General features: G+C 61.0%; 6 protein-coding genes across 7 annotated transcripts; 4 read left to right on the plus strand and 2 right to left on the minus strand.

Moving 5' to 3' along the window:
• Positions 1-313: 313 nt before the first annotated feature.
• On the plus strand, positions 314-2,838 carry GGAT2_1 (Glutamate--glyoxylate aminotransferase 2; the record flags this gene model as incomplete). 2 transcript variants are annotated; one of them, XM_062767082.1, is made up of 4 exons in its annotated part: positions 314-586; positions 966-1,407; positions 1,547-2,446; positions 2,493-2,838. In XM_062767082.1, 4 exons carry the CDS (start codon positions 314-316, stop codon positions 2,642-2,644), a joined length of 1,767 nt encoding a protein of 588 aa, XP_062623066.1. In that variant the 3' UTR covers positions 2,645-2,838. The 2 variants fall into 2 exon arrangements, with proteins under 2 accessions (XP_062623066.1, XP_062623067.1); XM_062767083.1 differs by lacking the exon at positions 314-586 and having other exon boundaries at positions 933-1,407.
• A 22-nt stretch (positions 2,839-2,860) lies between these two features.
• Positions 2,861-3,532, minus strand: SNU13 (ribonucleoprotein-associated protein). The gene is made up of 3 exons (XM_062767084.1): positions 3,363-3,532; positions 3,114-3,313; positions 2,861-3,058 (listed from the first exon to the last, which is right to left on the minus strand). Exons 1-3 carry the CDS (start codon positions 3,417-3,419, stop codon positions 2,935-2,937), a joined length of 381 nt encoding a protein of 126 aa, XP_062623068.1. The 5' UTR covers positions 3,420-3,532; the 3' UTR covers positions 2,861-2,934.
• A 269-nt stretch (positions 3,533-3,801) lies between these two features.
• sut1_1 (General alpha-glucoside permease) lies at positions 3,802-6,368 on the plus strand. Its single transcript, XM_062767085.1, has 4 exons — positions 3,802-4,231; positions 4,280-4,691; positions 4,747-4,890; positions 4,930-6,368. Exons 1-4 carry the CDS (start codon positions 4,048-4,050, stop codon positions 6,293-6,295), a joined length of 2,106 nt encoding a protein of 701 aa, XP_062623069.1. The 5' UTR covers positions 3,802-4,047; the 3' UTR covers positions 6,296-6,368.
• Positions 6,369-6,519: 151 nt separating this feature from the next.
• hpo-21 (putative signal peptidase complex subunit 2) lies at positions 6,520-8,161 on the minus strand. The gene is made up of 3 exons (XM_062767086.1): positions 7,825-8,161; positions 7,502-7,753; positions 6,520-7,271 (listed from the first exon to the last, which is right to left on the minus strand). The coding sequence occupies exons 1-3, from the start codon at positions 8,029-8,031 to the stop codon at positions 6,840-6,842; spliced, it is 891 nt and encodes a 296-aa protein (XP_062623070.1). The 5' UTR covers positions 8,032-8,161; the 3' UTR covers positions 6,520-6,839.
• Positions 8,162-8,416: 255 nt separating this feature from the next.
• Positions 8,417-9,882, plus strand: vma6 (V-type proton ATPase subunit d). Its single transcript, XM_062767087.1, has 4 exons — positions 8,417-8,496; positions 8,585-8,684; positions 8,734-8,822; positions 8,944-9,882. The coding sequence occupies exons 1-4, from the start codon at positions 8,476-8,478 to the stop codon at positions 9,808-9,810; spliced, it is 1,077 nt and encodes a 358-aa protein (XP_062623071.1). The 5' UTR covers positions 8,417-8,475; the 3' UTR covers positions 9,811-9,882.
• A 516-nt stretch (positions 9,883-10,398) lies between these two features.
• On the plus strand, positions 10,399-13,045 carry bimG (Serine/threonine-protein phosphatase PP1). Its single transcript, XM_062767088.1, has 10 exons — positions 10,399-10,476; positions 10,704-10,974; positions 11,319-11,420; positions 11,488-11,619; positions 11,684-12,024; positions 12,080-12,146; positions 12,204-12,355; positions 12,408-12,485; positions 12,540-12,596; positions 12,655-13,045. Exons 3-10 carry the CDS (start codon positions 11,363-11,365, stop codon positions 12,718-12,720), a joined length of 951 nt encoding a protein of 316 aa, XP_062623072.1. The 5' UTR covers positions 10,399-10,476; positions 10,704-10,974; positions 11,319-11,362; the 3' UTR covers positions 12,721-13,045.
• The last annotated feature ends 4,124 nt before the right edge of the window (positions 13,046-17,169 follow it).

A 17,169-nucleotide genomic window follows, 5' to 3' on the forward strand; every position in this document is an offset into this window, starting at 1 on the left:
ACCACGGCGGGGGCGCGCTCCTGACGCATGTTATGTTGTAGCATGGCCAGGATATGAGCCATGTAGTGAGTGGGCTGTTAATGTGCGCGTTGAGCGTCAAGCGCGCGGGTGGGTTGTCCATGATCTCGGCCGTCGTGCGGCTTGCGATGATGTGCCTTGTCTCGGCAGTGTCAGCCGTGCATCCATCGGCGGTCCGAGGCGGTGTGTGCTGGCTGTTGCTCTTGTTGATGTTTGCTGGCTTGGCCATGCGCGCGCGCCATGCACCACCCCACCCCACCTTTGCTCGGTTGAGTGGGGCCAGCCAGGTTCCGGCATGGCCCGTTGCAAGAGTGACGCGCGCCGTGGTGGCCCGTGGCGCGGAGCCTGCGTCAATCCCTTCTCTCGTCTTGTCGCTCAGCGCTCAGCCTCCGGACGCCCCGAAGACTCCGGCACACACATCGAGCGCTGGCCCGGACGGACCGATATAAACCGCTCAGAGAACATTGCGCGCTCTCCTCGTCGTCCATTATCCGCGTCACTTCAAGTGTTGCTAGACTACTTACCCACTCGCAAGACAGTCAACTCTTCAGCACACGCATACCTCACTGTGAGTCTGGCACACCTCGGCTCACATGACCCGTTCCGGCCACCCGGCGCCCGTTGCGGTCGTCCGCGCCGATTCGGTAACCTCCGCGGTGCACCCCCACACCCACCCTCACACCCTCCCTCCCTGACTCGTCCTGCTCGCTGGCCGTTGCTATCTTCAAAGCAAAGCAAACCGAGTCAGAATTGCACAACCACCTCACCTGCTAGCACTACCGCCAACGGAACGGGTCGAGCGGACTGCCGTGCTACCGCTACCACTGCTTGTGTACAACTGTGCTGACGTCTTGTCCCCTTCTTGTCTTTAACGCCCACGTACGCAACCCACGACCCGCCTTCGCTTCACCACCATGCGCCCTTTTCTGCGCACGCTCCCCCGCCAGCTGAACCAAGTTCGCACAATGGCCGCTTCCGCGTCGACCCGCAAGCCCGTTCTCAGCCTCGAGTCCATCAACCCCGCCGTCCTCGACGTGCACTACGCCGTCCGCGGCGAGCTCGCCCTCAAGGCCGTCGCCTACGAGGAGCAGCTTCACGACCCCGTCAAGGCCAAGGAGCTCCCCTTTGACAAGGTCGTCACTGCCAACATTGGCAACCCCCAGCAGAAGGGCCTCAACCAGCGCCCCATCACCTTCTGGCGCCAGGTCATCTCGCTCCTTGAGAACCCCGCCCTCTTCCAGGACCACCTCGACGTCATCTCCAAGATCTACCCCGCCGATGTCATTGCCCGCGCGAAGACTCTGTATGGAGAGATTGGCTCGGTCGGTGCCTACACCCACTCGAAGGGTATCCCCGCGATCCGCAAGAAGGTTGCCGCGTTCATTGAGAGTGAGTGTTTGCGTGGGGCGAGAGGGGCGTGGGCGTGGGCGCAGCGACGGGACCCGAGAGAGAACTCCCTCCTGGCGAGCTCGGGCCACGGACCACACACACAACAACCACTTCGGGACCTTGCTGACACACCCTACAGAGCGTGACGGCCACCCTGCCAACCCCGAGCACATCTTCCTCACTGCTGGTGCCTCGGCTGGTGTTTCGCAGATCCTCGGCCTCGTCCTCAAGCCTGGAGAGGGCTGCATGATTCCCATCCCTCAGTACCCTCTCTACACCGCTACCCTCGCCTACATCCACGCCAAGCCCGTGCCCTACTACCTCGACGAGGCTACCGGATGGTCGACCAGCACCGAGGGCCTCATCCAGGGTGTCAACAAGGCCAAGGCCGACGGCATCAAGGTCAAGGCTCTTGCCATCATCAACCCCGGTAACCCCACTGGCGGTGTCCTGTCGCGCGAGAGCATGGAGAAGGTTGTCCAGCTCTGCTACGACGAGGGCATTGTCCTCCTCGCCGACGAGGTCTACCAGCGCAACATCTTTGACCCCAAGGACCGCCCCTTCATCTCGTTCAAGGAGGTTGTCCGCTCCATGCCCAAGGAGGTTGCCAACTCGGTCGAGCTCGTCTCGTTCCACTCCATCTCCAAGGGCGTGTCGGGCGAGTGTGGTCGCCGTGGTGGCTACTTCGAGCTCACCAACATTGCCGAGGACGTCGTTGAGCAGATCTACAAGATGGCCTCGGTCACTCTCTGCCCTCCCGTCACTGGCCAGGTCGGTGTTGACCTCCTCGTCGACCCTCCCAAGCCCGGAGACGCCAGCTATGACCAGTGGCTCGCCGAGACTACCCTCACCCACGACAACCTCCGTGACCGCTCAAAGCTCATGAGCGAGCGCTTCAACCAGCTCCCCAACATGTCGTGCCAGCCCGCCGACGGTGCCATGTACCTCTTCCCCCAGATCAAGATCCCTGAGCGCGCCATTGAGGAGGCCAAGAAGCGCGGAAAGGCTCCTGACGTTATGTACACCCTCGACCTTCTTGGTGAGTTGACTGTTTCCTCGAGAGCGAGTGAAACTGACACCCCCAGACGCCACTGGTATCTGCTCGGTCGCTGGTTCGGGCTTCGGCCAGGAGGCTGGCACCTACCACCTTCGTGTCACTGCCCTCTGCCCCGGTGTTGAGGACTATGTTGGCAAGATTGAAAAGTTCCACAAGGAGTGGATCGCCAAGTGGGCGTAAGTGGGCCGTGGGGCACGGCGTGTGGCATGTACAACCAAGGCGTGGTCGGCAACCATTTCATTGTGTGATAGTAGTAGAGTAATAAATCTGATCTGTCTGGCCCAGTAGAGGTGTAACGCACAGCAAACTCTGATCTAGTCGGCAGGCATTTGGAACTCGGGACAAGAGACAAAAGATGTATACAATCACGAGCATTGCACCCACCCACCCACACAGCTATGTTGATCTTTGCATGCGTACATACATCAAATTACAGAGACTGGCCCGCCTCTGTAACAAAGTACATTTGATTAGATGAGGAGCTTCTCAATCTCGTTCTTGATGGCCTGGATCTGCGAGTTGAGCTCACGGGCCTCGTTGGTGGTGACCGAGACGGCGATGACGGGGCGCGAGACACCGCAAGCACGGCCAAGGCTGGGGGTGGGTGTCAGTCTACAGCACTTGTTCATCGGCCACTTGGCCCACTCACGCAGTCTTGGACGCGACAAAGCAGTAGGGGACGTTCTTGTCCTCGCACAGGAGGGGGAGGTGGAGGACAATCTCGATGGGCTCGACGTCGGCGGCCATGATGATGAACTCGGAGATACCGCGGTTGAGCGTCTTGGTGGCCTCGTTGGCGCCCTTCTTGAGCTGCTTGTAGTGCGAGGCCTGCTGGACGACGTCGAGGATCTGGGGGCGGGGTCAGCTGGGTCATGGAACAACTCCTCAAGCTACCCACCTGGTTGGTGAGCTGCGCGTTGGCGAGCGGGAAGGCCTTGGCGTTGACGTCGGACATTTTGATGCTGATGATGCTTGTGGTGGTTATGGTGACCTCACGGCTAGGATCACGGGTCGTCTATGACAGGAAGGAGTGGATGTGGATGGAGATGAGCAGCAAAGTGATGGAAATGAGCACCTTGAGGAGGACGAGGACGCCGAAATCGTGAAAGGCAGGATAAATGGAATGAAATTGTGGATAAAATAATGTCCGACCACGTGGAAATGCTCCCGTCCCCCACCTGCCCGTCCAGCGTACTGCCAAGGCTGCGCGGGTCGCGGCAACCCCGCGTCACCGTGGCGCTGCTGGCTGAAATGACATCGACGGATTTGACGCGTATGAGACTGTGTGACCATTCAAAGGTGGGTGGGTGGCTTCACAGTCGCCGCAGCAACAGCAACGACCACAACACAACAACACGCCCGCCGCGTCCTCGTCTTCACCTACTTGCCCATCATCGGCTGCTAGTCGCCTCTTCTCCCGCTCAGCTCGCGCACAACCACAGAAGGCGCGTTAGGCACAGGAACCCATCGTCCAGCCAGCCAGCCGCATCAGCTCGAACCACTCGTCGCCGCCCCCGCCGACGTAATGTCCCAGTTGTCCCAAGTGACAACCTAACTGTTTGGTTCATCTCGCCCATTTCACCATGACCGGCGCGCACTTCTACCCCGTCACCGGCGCCGACGACGACGCCGAGCTCGCCGTCGAGCGCCACGGCGTGCAGTGGGTCGGCACGCCGGGCGTCAAGGGCCCGTCGTGGGCCAAGCTGCCGCTGCTTACCGTCGGCATGCTCGGCACGCAGGTCGTGTGGTCGATCGAGATGGCGTATGGTGGGTGCAAGGCGCAACACGCGACGCAGCGACACTGACACTCCGCAGCGTCACCCTTCCTCATCGAGCTCGGGCTGAGCAAGAGCTGGATGTCGCTCGTGTTCATGGCCGGTCCGTTGTCCGGCCTGATCATGCAGCCCCTCGTCGGGGCGTACGCCGACCGCTCGCGCTCGCGCTTTGGCCGCCGCCGCCCGTTCATGCTTATCGGCAGCGGGATAGCAGCGTTCGGCATGGTCCTGCTCGGATGGTGCCGCGAGATTGCGGGCTGGTTTGGCCTCGGCAAGTGGGCGCCGATCGTGCTCGCCGTCATTGCCATCTATCTCATCGACTTTAGCATCAATGCTGTGATGAGCACCGACCGCGCACTCATCGTCGACACGCTCCCGCCCAGCCAGCAGGAGAACGGTAACGCCTGGGGCAGCAGGATGATGGGCGCGGGTGCGCTTGCCGGGTTCTTTGTGTAAGTGGCGGAGATGGGTTGAGATACGAGACTGTTGTGGCTGACACATGCACAGCGGCAACATCCAGCTCCCGTCCATCATGCCCCTGCTCGGCAACACCCAGCTCCAGATCCTCTCGTTCCTCACCTCGGTCGTGCTCCTCATGTGCCATGTGTCGACGTCATGGGCCGTGACGGAACGCGTCCTCCTTCGCGACGAGTGAGTAGGGTGGTGGTAGACATGGCACTGACAACCTAGTCGCGAGCAGTCCAAATCCGGCCTCCTCTCCTCGATCCGCGCCATCTGGGCCAACATCTTCAGTCTCCCACCGGGCATCCGCATGATCTGCTTCATCCAGTTCTTCGCCCAGCTCGGATGGTACCCCGTCATGTTCTTCACCAGCATCTGGGTGTCTGACATTTACCGCGAGTCCAACGCGCAGGGCGACCTCTCGGACAAGGAGTTCAGAGAGGCTGCCGAGCGCGCAGGCTCGCGTGCCCTCTTCTTCCAGGCCGTCGTCACCATTATCGTTTCGATTGGAGCTCCGCTGCTCGTGTCGCAATCCGGTGTCCAGGCCGTCAGCCCGACGAGCGAGTATGCGCCAGTCCACCGTGGCGAGGACGGCGAGGAGGAGGAGGACGGCGTGTCGACGCCCAACTCGGCTGTGTACAAGCACGAGCTCGAGGTTCGATCGTCGTCGTGGAAGCAGCGTGCTGCCGCGGCTGTCGATGACGCCGTCCGCGCAATCAAGACTGGATCGGCTTGGGCGCTCCCTATCCAGTGGCTGACCCTCGTGCGATTGTGGTGGATGGCACAGGTCCTCTTTGCCGTCACCATGGCCTTGACAATGTTCACCACGACCGTCGGTGGCGCCTACTTCCTCATTGGCATCACGGGCGTCTCGTGGGCTCTGACACAATGGGCTCCGTTTGCACTCATCGGCGAGCTGGTGCTCATCGACGGTACTCGGGACCAGACGGCCATGCAGCACCTTCGAAACGCGTCGACAGCCAGCGTCGTGTTCGAGCATCACGACGAGGCCGACCCTCTGCGCTCGTCGGTGACGCGGAGACGGTCCCACGAGACGGTAGACGCGAACGGGCCTCCTCCCTTCGATGCCAGCGTCCCCCCAACGCGGCCCAAAGTCGCCATCCCGCCAGGTGCCGATGAAAGCGACGACTTTGGTAACGACACGACCGTCATCCTGCGCCACTCGGACGACTTCTCGGTCGCGTCGCAGGAGGACCTCCGGTCACCTCTGAACCGCGCGAGCCCGACCGAGGGCAGCTCGACAGCCGACAAGGCCGGCATCATCCTCGGCATCCACAACGTCTTCATCGTGCTTCCTCAGTTTGTCAGCACTGCCATCTCAAGTCTTGTTTTCGCAATCATGGCCCCTGGTGGGTCGAACGACGCTGCGGGGGGTGGTTCTTCGGCGACACCGCGTGCCGCCCGTGCCATTGCGCAGCTTGCCGTCCGCGCCGAGTCGGCCATCACTGGCGCGGCCAAGGGATCACCAAACGCTGTTGGCGTCATCTTCCGCATCGGAGGGCTCAGCGCCGCGATAGGCGCATACCTCTCTTGGCGGCTCGGCAAGCGGTGGGCCCAAGGGCGCCCAGCATGAGAAAGCACGTCACATTCGACATTCGGACAATGACCTCTCGTTAGAACCATCTGTATCTGTAGCCATAGAAGCGTTTGCATGGCATCCGGTGTGCTTGGAGCAAGCGAGTGAAGCATTGGCACCAAGGAACCACGAGCGATCCATGACGCCATGTCGAGCGGAATGGCGTTGGTCCTTGGTCGTCTGCTAGTCTGCTAGCGCGCGTGTGACTACCCCACCAACGACTCGAGCCATCCACATGCATACGCGGACAAGGGGTATCATGAGCGTGAAACGAGTGGGTTACAACAGCCACGGCCGTTCCAAGGTATGTATGTTACTCGTGTGTCTGCAGGACATGTCTTGGACACAAAGAGGGGTCATGACGGATTTTAGAGGTACACGGTGGTTGTGGTGGTTTGGCGTGTCTACGATACTTGTCGGCGGCGGCCGCGTGGTGCGGCGTAGCGCAGCCCTCTCCAAAAACCCGAAACAATAATAAAAATAAGCGGGGTATCTTGGGTTGGACGAGGACGTGGGATACAGGGGCCCATGATGCCGGCCTTTATTCCTGCTTGAGGCCCTCGTCCTCGACGTCCACGAGGCCGGCGTCGTCGAGCAAACCCGAGATCCAGCGCGCGACCTCTCCCTCCTCGACGCCACCATCCTCGTCAATGACCTCTCCGACGTGCTTGCCGCTGACGACGCGCGCCTTGTGGATGAGGCTCTTGCCGTTGTTGGACGTGGTGGAGAGGGTGAGGCGGACAGTGTAGCTTGGGCCGCGGGGGTCGGGACCTGAGCTGCTGTTGGCCACCGAGCTGAGCTGCGAGCCCGAAGACGAAGGAGAGAGTGATGACGGAGATGTCAGGGGCGAGGCAATGGGGGTAGTGGCCGAAATGGGCGAGCTCGGGCGCGAGTTGGGCGACACGGAGAGCACAGACTCGATAGGTCCGACGACCGACGTCGACGAGTAGATCTGGATCAGGTCGGTCTCAATCTGTGCCAGTGGTGTCAGCAAGCGGTAAATGGGTGTAGAGGGGCCGGGGTCGCGTGCCACCGGCGCTCGGGTCGCACGAGCTCGTGACACACGACGTCATGTGCGCGGGGCGTGCTCGTCCACTCGCACTCGTGCTCGTTGCGCTCGGATACAGTCGCGTGGCGGCGCGGGCGGCATGCGGCGTGCGGCGTGCGGCGTGCTTGTTGCAAACGGCATGGCACAAGACTCACCCTTTTGACAATACGACGGCGGCGACCGCGGAAGACCTCGCCCTTCTCGACCCAGCGCTTCCATGCCCAAAGAAGGGACTGGAGGGCGCCGTACCCAATGACGGCGATCCAGAGCACCGTCTTGGATTCCTCAAATGGCAAGAAGTAGCAGTAGGCCGACGCTCCGAGTGCGAGGATGACCGACGCGTACCCGAGCGAGAGGTGCACTGTAGGGTGGAGGCGAGAGGGTGTGAATGCCTGGTCTGTGAGGTGCTGAAGGGGCAAGGTCAGCTCCGTACACCAGCTCGACACGACGCTCGACGCCGCACACCACACACACGTACCTTGCGGACAATGTCGTCGAGCGCAGTCTTGATCTCGGCAAGGTTGGCCTTGTTGACCCGCACGGTCGGCAGTGGGTCGGTGGCGATGCTCGTCGACAGCGTCGGCGCGGGGCTCGTCGTCGACGACGTGTCCAAGGCCGCCGTGGCGGCCTTGTCGGCGTTGCTGGCCGACGCGGCGGCGCCCTTGCGCTGTTGGGATGGCGGCATGGTCAGGCTTGGCGGGAGCGGTGCGCCAAAGCCAAAGCCGTGTGGGAAGGGGCGTTGGAGGGAGGGGAGGTTGGAAGGGTTGGGAAGAGTTGTGGAGACAAGGAGTGGGAGGAGGATCGCGACTTGTGCGTCACGGCTGGATGCCTGGCTGGCTGGCTGGCTGTCTGCTCGACACGACGAGCACAAGAACAGTCTCTTGGCTGAAGCAATGTTAGGGGGGACGATTTAAGTCGAGCCACGACGTGGCGGAACCAGAGGGGGAAGCGGGAGTATTTCTGGCGAGCAGTTGCCGCCGCCGGCGCTGCAGCCTGTCCAGGCCGTGCGTCACTGGATCACTGTCGCCGGGCAGTCACGTTCATTGCCTGCCTGTTGCAACCACAGTCCTCGACATTGGACAACAACCCACCTTGTAACCCCCAACACGGCACTCGCCAGCTAGTTACAATGGAGGCTCTCACCTTCAACGTGAGTAGGAGCGTGTAGCAGTGGAGCTGTCGTCCACTCAAACGCCAGCTCCCATCCTCCCTATCGCTTCGTGCTCACTCCTCCCCAGATCAACCACGGCTTCCTCGAGGGCATCGTCCGCGGATACAAGGGCGCCCTCCTCACCCAGTCAAACTACAGCAACCTGACCCAGTGCGAGAACCTTGAGGGTGCGTTGCGAAGAGCTATCTCCAGCACAATGCTGACCCCACCTCACAGACTTCCGCATGCAGCTTGCCTCGACCGACTATGGCAACTTCCTCGCCAACGAGCCCCTCCCCCTCTCGACTGCTACTATTGCTGACAAGGTGAGATTAGAGTGCGGTGGTGGCTGGAGTGCGTTGTTCCGAGCAACTACCCAATGCCAGTTGCTTGGCACGCCCGGCCGCCATCGCCGTTACCGCCTGCCCCACCCGCTAACTCCCCCAGGCCACCGCCAAGCTCGTCGAGGAGTTCAACTTTGTCCGCACCAACGCCGTCGAGCCCCTCGCCAAGTTCATGGACTACATCACGTACGCGTACATGATCGACAATGTCATCCTCCTCACCCTCGGCACGCTCCACGAGCGCGACACCCACGAGCTCCTCGAGCGCTGCCACCCTCTCGGTGTGTTCGACACGATGCCGGCCCTGTGCGTCGCCACCAACGTCGAGGAGCTCTACCAGACTGTCCTTGTCGAGACTCCCCTGGCGCCCTACTTCAAGGAGTGCCTCTCGGCCCAGGACCTCGACGACCTCAACATTGAGATCATCCGTAACGCCCTCTACAAGGCCTACCTCGAGGACTTCTCGCGATTCTGCCAGACCCTCCCATCGCCCACCGACGAGGTCATGACCCGCATCCTCTCGTTTGAGGCCGACCGCCGTACCATCAACATTACTATCAACTCGTTTGGCACCGAGCTCAGCAAGGACCAGCGCGCCCGCCTCTTCCCCACGATCGGCCACCTGTACCCCGTGGGCAACAATGCCCTTGCGCGCGCGGACGACGTTGAGCAGGTCCTCCAGGCCGTCGACTACGTGCCAGAGTACCGTGCCTTCTTTGACCGGGCAGGCACTGCCAACCAGCACTCTGCTGGCGACGACGGTGCCGACGCCGGCTCGAGTCTAGAGGACGAGTTCTTCAAGCATGACGTCGAGCTCAACAAGCAGAGCTTCCTGCAGCAGTTCCAGTTTGGCGTCTTCTACTCGCTGTTCAAGCTCAAGGAGCAGGAGGTGCGCAACTTGACGTGGATTGCCGAGTGTATCGCCCAGGACGCTCGTGACAGGATAAACGACTACATTCCCATTTTCTAGACATAAGGCGGCCTCGAGACTCGTAGGCAAGAGCCATGTAGTGTAATGCATATGCAAGGTTAGGATAGTGTGCTGGTGCTGCTGGTGCTGCTGCTAGTGCTGCTTTTGTTATTGTTATTGTGGCCCCACGCACTGATGCATGCAGGCTGGCTGCTTCAGTGCACAGACTGACCCAAGCAAGACGCGTCGACGAGTGCCGCGTCGCCGGCGTTTCGGTGTTTGAAAAGTCGCGGGTGGGGGGCTCGCGCCACCCAGAGAGAGCGGAAGGTGTGGTCCGCGTTTACGTCGCTGGCGGAGCAGTGTGCTCCTGGCTGGTGCTCCTGGCTGGTGGTTGCTGCTTGTCCGGTGGCCGCGCGTGCAAAGCTGGTCCCGCTCACACCCTGGAGCGTGCTAGCAAGGCGGCGGCCCACAAAGCCTCCCTCCCAGCCAGCCAGCGCGACCCAGCGACAGACACTTGCTCCCGGCTTCCTAGCCACCCGCCAGCCCGCCAGCCAGCACTCGCCCACCCACCACCACGCACCACGCACCAACGCACCCTCTCGTCGCTCCTCCGCCTCCTCCTCCCCCAATCAATCACCGACATACTATCAACCTTTCAATCCCTTTTGCACTTCACTTAGCAAACACAACAGTCTACACTCCAACAAGGCTCAACCCTCCCAACAGGTAAGCTACTTGCCCGCAGCACAACACCGCCCCAGCCCCCCACGCACACGCCGCGCCCAATTCTCAGAGACTTGCACCGCGCCGCGCCCGAGGTGCGCCGCGCCGCGCAGCTGTTGTGTCAAATCCTGCCGTCCATTCCACCTCGCACTCGCTGACACTCGTCTTCGCTACTTAACATTGATCCATCAACACGACACCCCCTACCCCAACCTCGCCCACCCCCACAGCCAGCATCGGGAGCACGCCTTCCTTCCTCTTTCACCCTTCTTCCCCCCCGTTTCGTGCGCCCGCGCCGCCCCGCTCCACCCCCAACTCGCGTGCCTCGTGGCCTTCAGTCAACAACAAGAAACGACTTGCTCAGTCTCCAACCACCCGGTTCGACGTCTGCGCATAGTCCCAAGCCACGCCCTTCGACGCGAAAGCCCGTGATCCTTGCTCTTTGCTCGATCGCGAGACGGAGACTGTGAAACCCGCCGGTGCACGCCCCCCTCCTTCAATGTTAGTCATGACTGCTTCCTCCCCGTCCCCCATCATCTCTTTTTCATTGCCGACGGCGCTGCAATCCGGCATGATTCCGCGCTGAGAGTGGTTTGCCGGGCTTTGCGCACGAGCTGGCGTGCTGTGTGGCTGGGCGTGGCCTTGTTTACATGTCGTGCGGGGCCGCAACACTCGCACACTCCAGCGAGGCGGCGGCCGTTATCCCCTGATGTGTGTGGTGCCCGAACAAGCTGGACAGAGACACCTTTGACGTCGACCGACACGCACCGCACAACGCACACGCCACCCATCCACTCGTGTTGGGGCCATCCGTCCAGACAGAGCGCTGACTTGGATTCTCGCAGAACCCCCCTCTCCTTTCAACAAATCTAAACACACATTGCCCAACATGGCCGACCCCTCCAACGAGATCGACCTCGACTCGATCATTGACCGTCTGCTCGAAGGTGTGTGTCGCCCAAGCTCTGGCGGATGGGAAAAGGCACACGGACGGGTGACTGACTACGATACCAGTGCGCGGAAACCGTCCAGGCAAGGCCGTTCAGCTGCAGGAGTACGAGATCAAGTACCTTTGCACCAAGGCTCGTGAGATCTTTATCGGTCAGCCCATTCTCCTCGAGCTGGAAGCGCCGATCAAGATTTGCGGTACGTTTGCATTTGCCGTAGAGCTAGCTCTGGCCAAGAGTTGATGCTGACCAACGTCTCACAGGTGACATCCACGGCCAATATTACGACCTGCTCCGCTTGTTCGAGTATGGTGGCTTCCCCCCAGAAGCCAACTACCTCTTCCTTGGCGACTACGTCGACCGTGGCAAGCAGTCGCTCGAGACCATCTGCCTTTTGCTCGCCTACAAGATCAAGTACCCCGAGAACTTCTTCATCCTCCGCGGCAACCACGAGTGTGCCTCGATTAACCGTATCTACGGCTTCTACGACGAGTGCAAGCGTCGCTACAACATCAAGCTCTGGAAGACGTTTACCGACTGCTTCAACTGCCTGCCCATTGCGGCCATCATTGACGAGAAGATCTTCACCATGCACGGCGGCCTGGTGCGTTGGAATGTGGCGCATGATGTGATCAATGCTGACGGTCGCCCCCCAACAGAGCCCCGACCTCCAGAGCATGGAGCAGATCAGGCGAGTAATGCGCCCCACCGATGTCCCCGACACTGGTGAGTGAAACTGATGCGTCACCGTCATGTGATGGCATTCTGACAATGACCTCACAGGTCTCCTCTGTGACCTCCTCTGGTCCGACCCGGACAAGGACATTACCGGCTGGAGCGAGAACGACCGAGGTGTCTCGTTCACGTTTGGACCCGACGTTGTTTCGCGGTTCTTGCAGAAGCACGACATGGATCTGATCTGCCGTGCCCATCAGGTCAGTTGTGCTGACCAGCCAACTATTGCGGGCGCCACTGACACATGCACAGGTTGTGGAGGACGGCTACGAGTTCTTTGCCAAGAGGCAGCTAGTCACTCTGTTCTCGGCCCCCAATTATTGTGGCGAGGTAAGCTTAAGATATACGGCCACGTGGCGGAGCCCCAGTTAACACCTCGCTTAGTTTGACAACGCCGGTGCCATGATGTCGGTCGACGACACCCTGCTTTGCTCTTTCCAGGTACGATTAGATTACCCCCGGTAACCACAGTGCTCGTTTACTAACATTTTACCACCAGATCCTCAAGCCCGCCGAGAAGAAGGCACCCAAGTACGGTTACGGCGCTGGCGGACGGCGCCAGTAGTAGCCTCGCCGCCGCAACCACCACAACCCCACCACCTACATCCAGCGCCCCCCGTCCCAGTTTGGCTGTCTCCTTCCCGAGGTCCCCCCTGTTCTTCCCCCCAGATGCATAGCCAGCAGACCGTGTATGAGTGTTGTTGGAGTGGGGAGGGGGGATAGTGGGGATGCGATTCTGCACTATTATGTTGACGACAAACTGGGGGTAGCGGGGCGATGAGGTCCGAGTACAAGCTGCTCGGAAGCAATCGACTCCACTAAAAGAAACCATTGAGTGTCGCGAGCATAGAAAAGTTACGTGTACGAGATGCAATGATTCCTCCGAGTAGCGAGCGCGGTGAGGTGAGGGTTAGTTAGAGTTGACACCTGCCCGGTCTTGACGTTGTGGGGACGAGGTTGTACCAGTTGTGGGCCATTCGGAAAGACGACACGTGGATGACGTCGATGGCGATGCGGCCATGTGTTAATGTGCCTCGTAAGTACCTCACGTAGTACCTCGGTCCTGTCCTCGGTGCAAGCAAGTACGAGATGTGCATGCACCAGGCTCACACGATGCGTACAAAGCTGTGTTGGTTAGTATGCCGAGGGTGCCAACGTCGAGACGAGCAGCGAGCGAGCTCCGACTCTGCCGACATTCCACAACACGGGCCGAGGATGTCGACGTAGTAGTGAGCTAGTGACGCAGACGTCGAGGGAGGGAGCGAGGCACTTCGTAAGTGTATTGCGGTGATGATGATGATGACGATGAGATGCACCGAGTCAATAGAGCCCGATACGGAGAAGGAGGAGGAGCACACGCGCGCGTGTGTGTTTTTTACGTTTGGCGCGAGCGACTGACAACGGGAAGTTTGGTTGACGACCACAGCAGCAACATAGTGCCCGTCGAGCCCGTCATGACGTTTGCGTTTTGCTAAATGGGGCTCGCCGCCATCGGAAGGGGGCTGGGTCAGCTGGGAGGAGAAAGATACGGCTGATTAGCACCTGGCCACCTGGCCAGGTGGTGCGAATATAGATCGGCAAGTCGCCAAAACTGGCGCGTCGGAGAGGGTGAGGTACACCCGAGTAGGCGAGGTGGAGGGGAGGAGGGAGGGCGACGTCGATGACGGCCAGGACGGCACAGGACAGGACACATGGGGCCGTGTAAACCCACCACGTCTAGTGATCTGCACGGAATGCAGGGTGCCGGCAGCTGGGTGTGCGTGTCGTCGATCGGTCGTGGTCGTGCATGACACGCACGCCTCGGCGTTGGGCCGGCGGTACTGCGGCGTGCGGGAGCGACCTACCTACTGCCGCTGCTTGCTTGCCGCAGCTGCTGCCGCCCGCCCGCCCTTGTTAGTGATCATCAGGCACCCTGACAGGTGTCAACTCTCGACTTGTCATGGGGACTGTGGGGTCTCGTCGGCCTGGACGTTCTTTTTCGGCTTTGCCGTCGTCGCTGCCCCTGCATGCTGCTCCCTCCCGTTCCGTGTCCTGTCCTGTCCGCTTTCCCGTGAGTGAGTGAGTGAGCCGTGTCGTGTGTCGCGGCATGTGGGGCCAGCAGCTGCAGGCACTGACTGTACTGCCCAGGCGTCGTGCTCCGCAGCGATTCCCAGAGTCGGAGCGGAGCGCGCGCGGCATATACGAAATCATCAACTGCATAATTCGAATCTCACTTAGTGTCGTTGCAGAGACCCACCAACCCGCGTTCCAAATCACCCAGCCATGGGCTCAAACGTCACATCACAACAATGTTACCGGCGGAAACACCGTCTCCAAGTGTGTGAGACGACGGGGCGGGTGCGGAGTCGCAAGCACACTGCTCAACCCACTACACGCACACACACTGGGGACATTTCGCCGAGTGGAGCAAGTAGTGTAGTCCGAGTGACCGCCGACACAGTTCCGCAGCGGCGCCGCCAATGCACCGCTGCGGCGCCGAGACACGGCGTATCCATGCCATATGTCGAGACTTGTGATTATAGCGCGAGATCCCTCTTGCTAGCCCCATCGTGTCATTTTGAAGATGACGGCCACCAAAATGCCATGGATTCCAAAAGGCGGCTGGCTAGTTCGGATGCTATTGGGCTGCTGGCTGGTGTCAGTCAGCGGCAGTGGGCAAGTATGTGTGTGGTGTGTGTGCCGTGTGCCGTGCCTTCATGATCGACAGGGGCAACAGGGGCGGGAAGTCGAAACCTCTCTTGCACCCCCTTGCGTGTGCCGTCTCCTTGCGCCGGCTGCCCGTCTTTCGGGCTTGTAGGCCGAGAATAACTGTTGGGTGCATGTTGTTGACACGGGTTGTTGCTGTGGTAAGCCTTCTGGTTGGTGGGTTGAACCGTGAAGCGTCAAGCGGTCGGTCACTCACTAGAGGTGCTGACTCCTGCAGGCAGCAGGGAGCCTCCTCCTCAGGAATGTGGCCTGTGACACAGCCTAACCCGGAGAGTCTTTGCAGGCCTGTTTCGCAATCCCTTAGGTTGCCTGGCGGCTGCTGCTGCTGCTGCTGCTGCTGCGGCTCGTCCACCTAAACGCCATCCTCACCCGGCGTCGTCCAAGGCACGGGCCAATGGGCCCAGCCAGCCAGGTCAGCCAGCCAGCCGCCGGCTGCAGGTGGTCAAGGATCTTTCCTTTGGGCCGCCAAACCAAACCATGCCCGGATTGTTCGGGGTGAGCAGCCAACAGACAACCCATGGGGCCAGCACGTCTGCTGGGCTCGGTGGCCCCAGAGTTGTGATCGAGACCCCTGTCAGCGGCGCTTCCCTGTCGCCACAGGCGCGAGGCCAGAGGATGCCACCCGTCCCACCATTCGCATCCAGGTCCCAGATCTACTTTTCTGCCTTTTTTTTTCCATATGCGCAAAAATCGAAATCAGCAAGGGCAAATTGGCCATTACATGAATGTAGCACCATGCGGAACACTAACAGCTGATGGGTTTGGTGCACAGGCCAAGGCCAGGCCCGGGCTGAGTTGCCGTTGCCTGCGGCAGTGGCTGCTGCTGCTGCTACTACACACCTCGGACTCCCTCCGGGCTTTGGTCGGCCCTTCCAAGTTTTGGTTGCTGCCCTAGAGCCCGCCGGCCTCACGAGCAAGTTCAGGCGTTGTTCTGTTTGCTCAGGCTCTCAGCGGCTGACGGCGGCGTTGGCGTCAGCCCAGCCAACCCAGCTGGCACGGGCGCGGGCGGGCGGGGCTGGCGCGGCGCGGGGCGGCGGCGCGCGCGCGCGCATCATCCCTTTGACCAGAAACAGATCTCACCCCCCCGTGTCGGGATTGTCGTCATGCCGCTTCTCCCTTGAACTGCTGTGCGATGGTCGTCGCCACAACTTTTTTGTCATGAGCTTGGCTCTGGCTCTCTGCGCATGCGCGCGGGTCAGTGTGCGAGAGAGAAGGGGCACGGCGCGCGTGCCGCGCGCGCGCGCGCAAGGCATGTGCGTCGGGTTTGAGCTGCGGCACCTGCGGCAGAGGGGCAGGAGGAGCAGCGGCATGCATCAGCAAAGGGCGATCACAAAAGGAAGAGGCTGACGAAATGCGGTTCATGTTTTGCGGCGGCTCAGGCTCGTGCTGCTGCGGCTGCGGCTTGGGGGACGAGGGGAGGGGAGGGCCGCAGGAGGGGTACGGAACACGAATCATCATGACCGATACCAGTAGCGGCAAAGTGCGCGATGTCGAGGAGAGCAGCGGTCCAGGGTCGAAAAGTCTGTTTCCAAGGCACGGCGCGCAGACGAGTGATGCAGCAGCAGGCAGCTGCTCCTGTGGAACACGGGCGGGGGAGAGGCGTCAGTGGCAGCAGGCAGCAGGCAGCGTCTGGCCGTGCCGTCGTCGTGCAGAGAGCGTCGATCTCTTCCAGAGTCGTGTACTTACAGCAGCAGCTCGGCAAAAGCCCCAGTGACACCACCCTCGGCTTGATCCACTCGTTCGCCTCGCCTCGCTCCATATAGAACCTCGTCGATACCGACACCCCCGCCCGCACAGCCCCTGTAAAACTCTGCGCTCTCGTGTCAACAAGACCCCAGACCCTCAATCCTGCACGCACCGCAGCGCAGCCTTAGCCCTGCGTCGTCCCCTCCACAACAACAAAGCGTCGACCACCACCCTCACGCCAACGTAGTCGTCCTCGTCTTCGTGCTTGTCGTCGTCGCCGTCACCTCGCAGCAGCTCATCGACAACGGTTCACTACCCAACTACCACCACCCGCCACCCCACGCGCTCTCTCGTCGTCGTCGGCCGACACCGCGATCGCTGCCTGCCTCCCTCCCCTTTGTAGCAATCCCTTTGCTCAGTCTCCCAGACGCCTCGATTTTACGCCCCCACCAGCGCCGCCTCCTGGCGCTCGGAGTCATTCACGGCGATCCTCGCCTCATTCTCTCTCCTCTTGTAACTAGGGTCGCACCGTTCTCGGCGGTCCCCCCGACCCCCCTCCCCCACTGCACCGAGCCCAGGCCACCACTGTCCCTCTCTCCCTCCCCTAGAGAGCCTGTCGGTC

The sequence above is a fragment of the Vanrija pseudolonga genome, chromosome 1, assembly GCF_020906515.1.
Source record: "Vanrija pseudolonga chromosome 1, complete sequence".
Lineage (NCBI taxonomy): Eukaryota > Fungi > Basidiomycota > Tremellomycetes > Trichosporonales > Trichosporonaceae > Vanrija > Vanrija pseudolonga.

Excerpts from the sequence above, each read along its gene's own strand:
- hpo-21 (XM_062767086.1), bottom strand. The coding sequence starts at position 8,031 with ATGCCGCCATCCCAACAGCGCAAGGGCGCCGCCGCGTCGGCCAGCAAC. Across the intron at positions 7,754-7,824 it reads TCGACGACATTGTCCGCAAG|CACCTCACAGACCAGGCATT; the intron begins GTACGTGTGTGT and ends TTGCCCCTTCAG. Across the intron at positions 7,272-7,501 it reads GCCGTCGTATTGTCAAAAGG|ATTGAGACCGACCTGATCCA; the intron begins GTGAGTCTTGTG and ends CCACTGGCACAG.
- vma6 (XM_062767087.1), top strand. The coding sequence starts at position 8,476 with ATGGAGGCTCTCACCTTCAAC. Across the intron at positions 8,685-8,733 it reads CCAGTGCGAGAACCTTGAGG|ACTTCCGCATGCAGCTTGCC; the intron begins GTGCGTTGCGAA and ends CCCACCTCACAG. Across the intron at positions 8,823-8,943 it reads CTGCTACTATTGCTGACAAG|GCCACCGCCAAGCTCGTCGA; the intron begins GTGAGATTAGAG and ends TAACTCCCCCAG.
- SNU13 (XM_062767084.1), bottom strand. The coding sequence starts at position 3,419 with ATGTCCGACGTCAACGCCAAGGCCTTCCCGCTCGCCAACGCGCAGCTC. Across the intron at positions 3,314-3,362 it reads ACGCGCAGCTCACCAACCAG|ATCCTCGACGTCGTCCAGCA; the intron begins GTGGGTAGCTTG and ends CCCCGCCCCCAG. Across the intron at positions 3,059-3,113 it reads TTTGTCGCGTCCAAGACTGC|CCTTGGCCGTGCTTGCGGTG; the intron begins GTGAGTGGGCCA and ends ACCCACCCCCAG.
- bimG (XM_062767088.1), top strand. The coding sequence starts at position 11,363 with ATGGCCGACCCCTCCAACGAGATCGACCTCGACTCGATCATTGACCGT. Across the intron at positions 12,147-12,203 it reads CACCGATGTCCCCGACACTG|GTCTCCTCTGTGACCTCCTC; the intron begins GTGAGTGAAACT and ends ATGACCTCACAG. Across the intron at positions 12,356-12,407 it reads TGATCTGCCGTGCCCATCAG|GTTGTGGAGGACGGCTACGA; the intron begins GTCAGTTGTGCT and ends ACACATGCACAG.
- sut1_1 (XM_062767085.1), top strand. The coding sequence starts at position 4,048 with ATGACCGGCGCGCACTTCTACCCCGTCACCGGCGCCGACGACGACGCC. Across the intron at positions 4,232-4,279 it reads GTCGATCGAGATGGCGTATG|CGTCACCCTTCCTCATCGAG; the intron begins GTGGGTGCAAGG and ends GACACTCCGCAG. Across the intron at positions 4,891-4,929 it reads CGCGTCCTCCTTCGCGACGA|TCGCGAGCAGTCCAAATCCG; the intron begins GTGAGTAGGGTG and ends CTGACAACCTAG.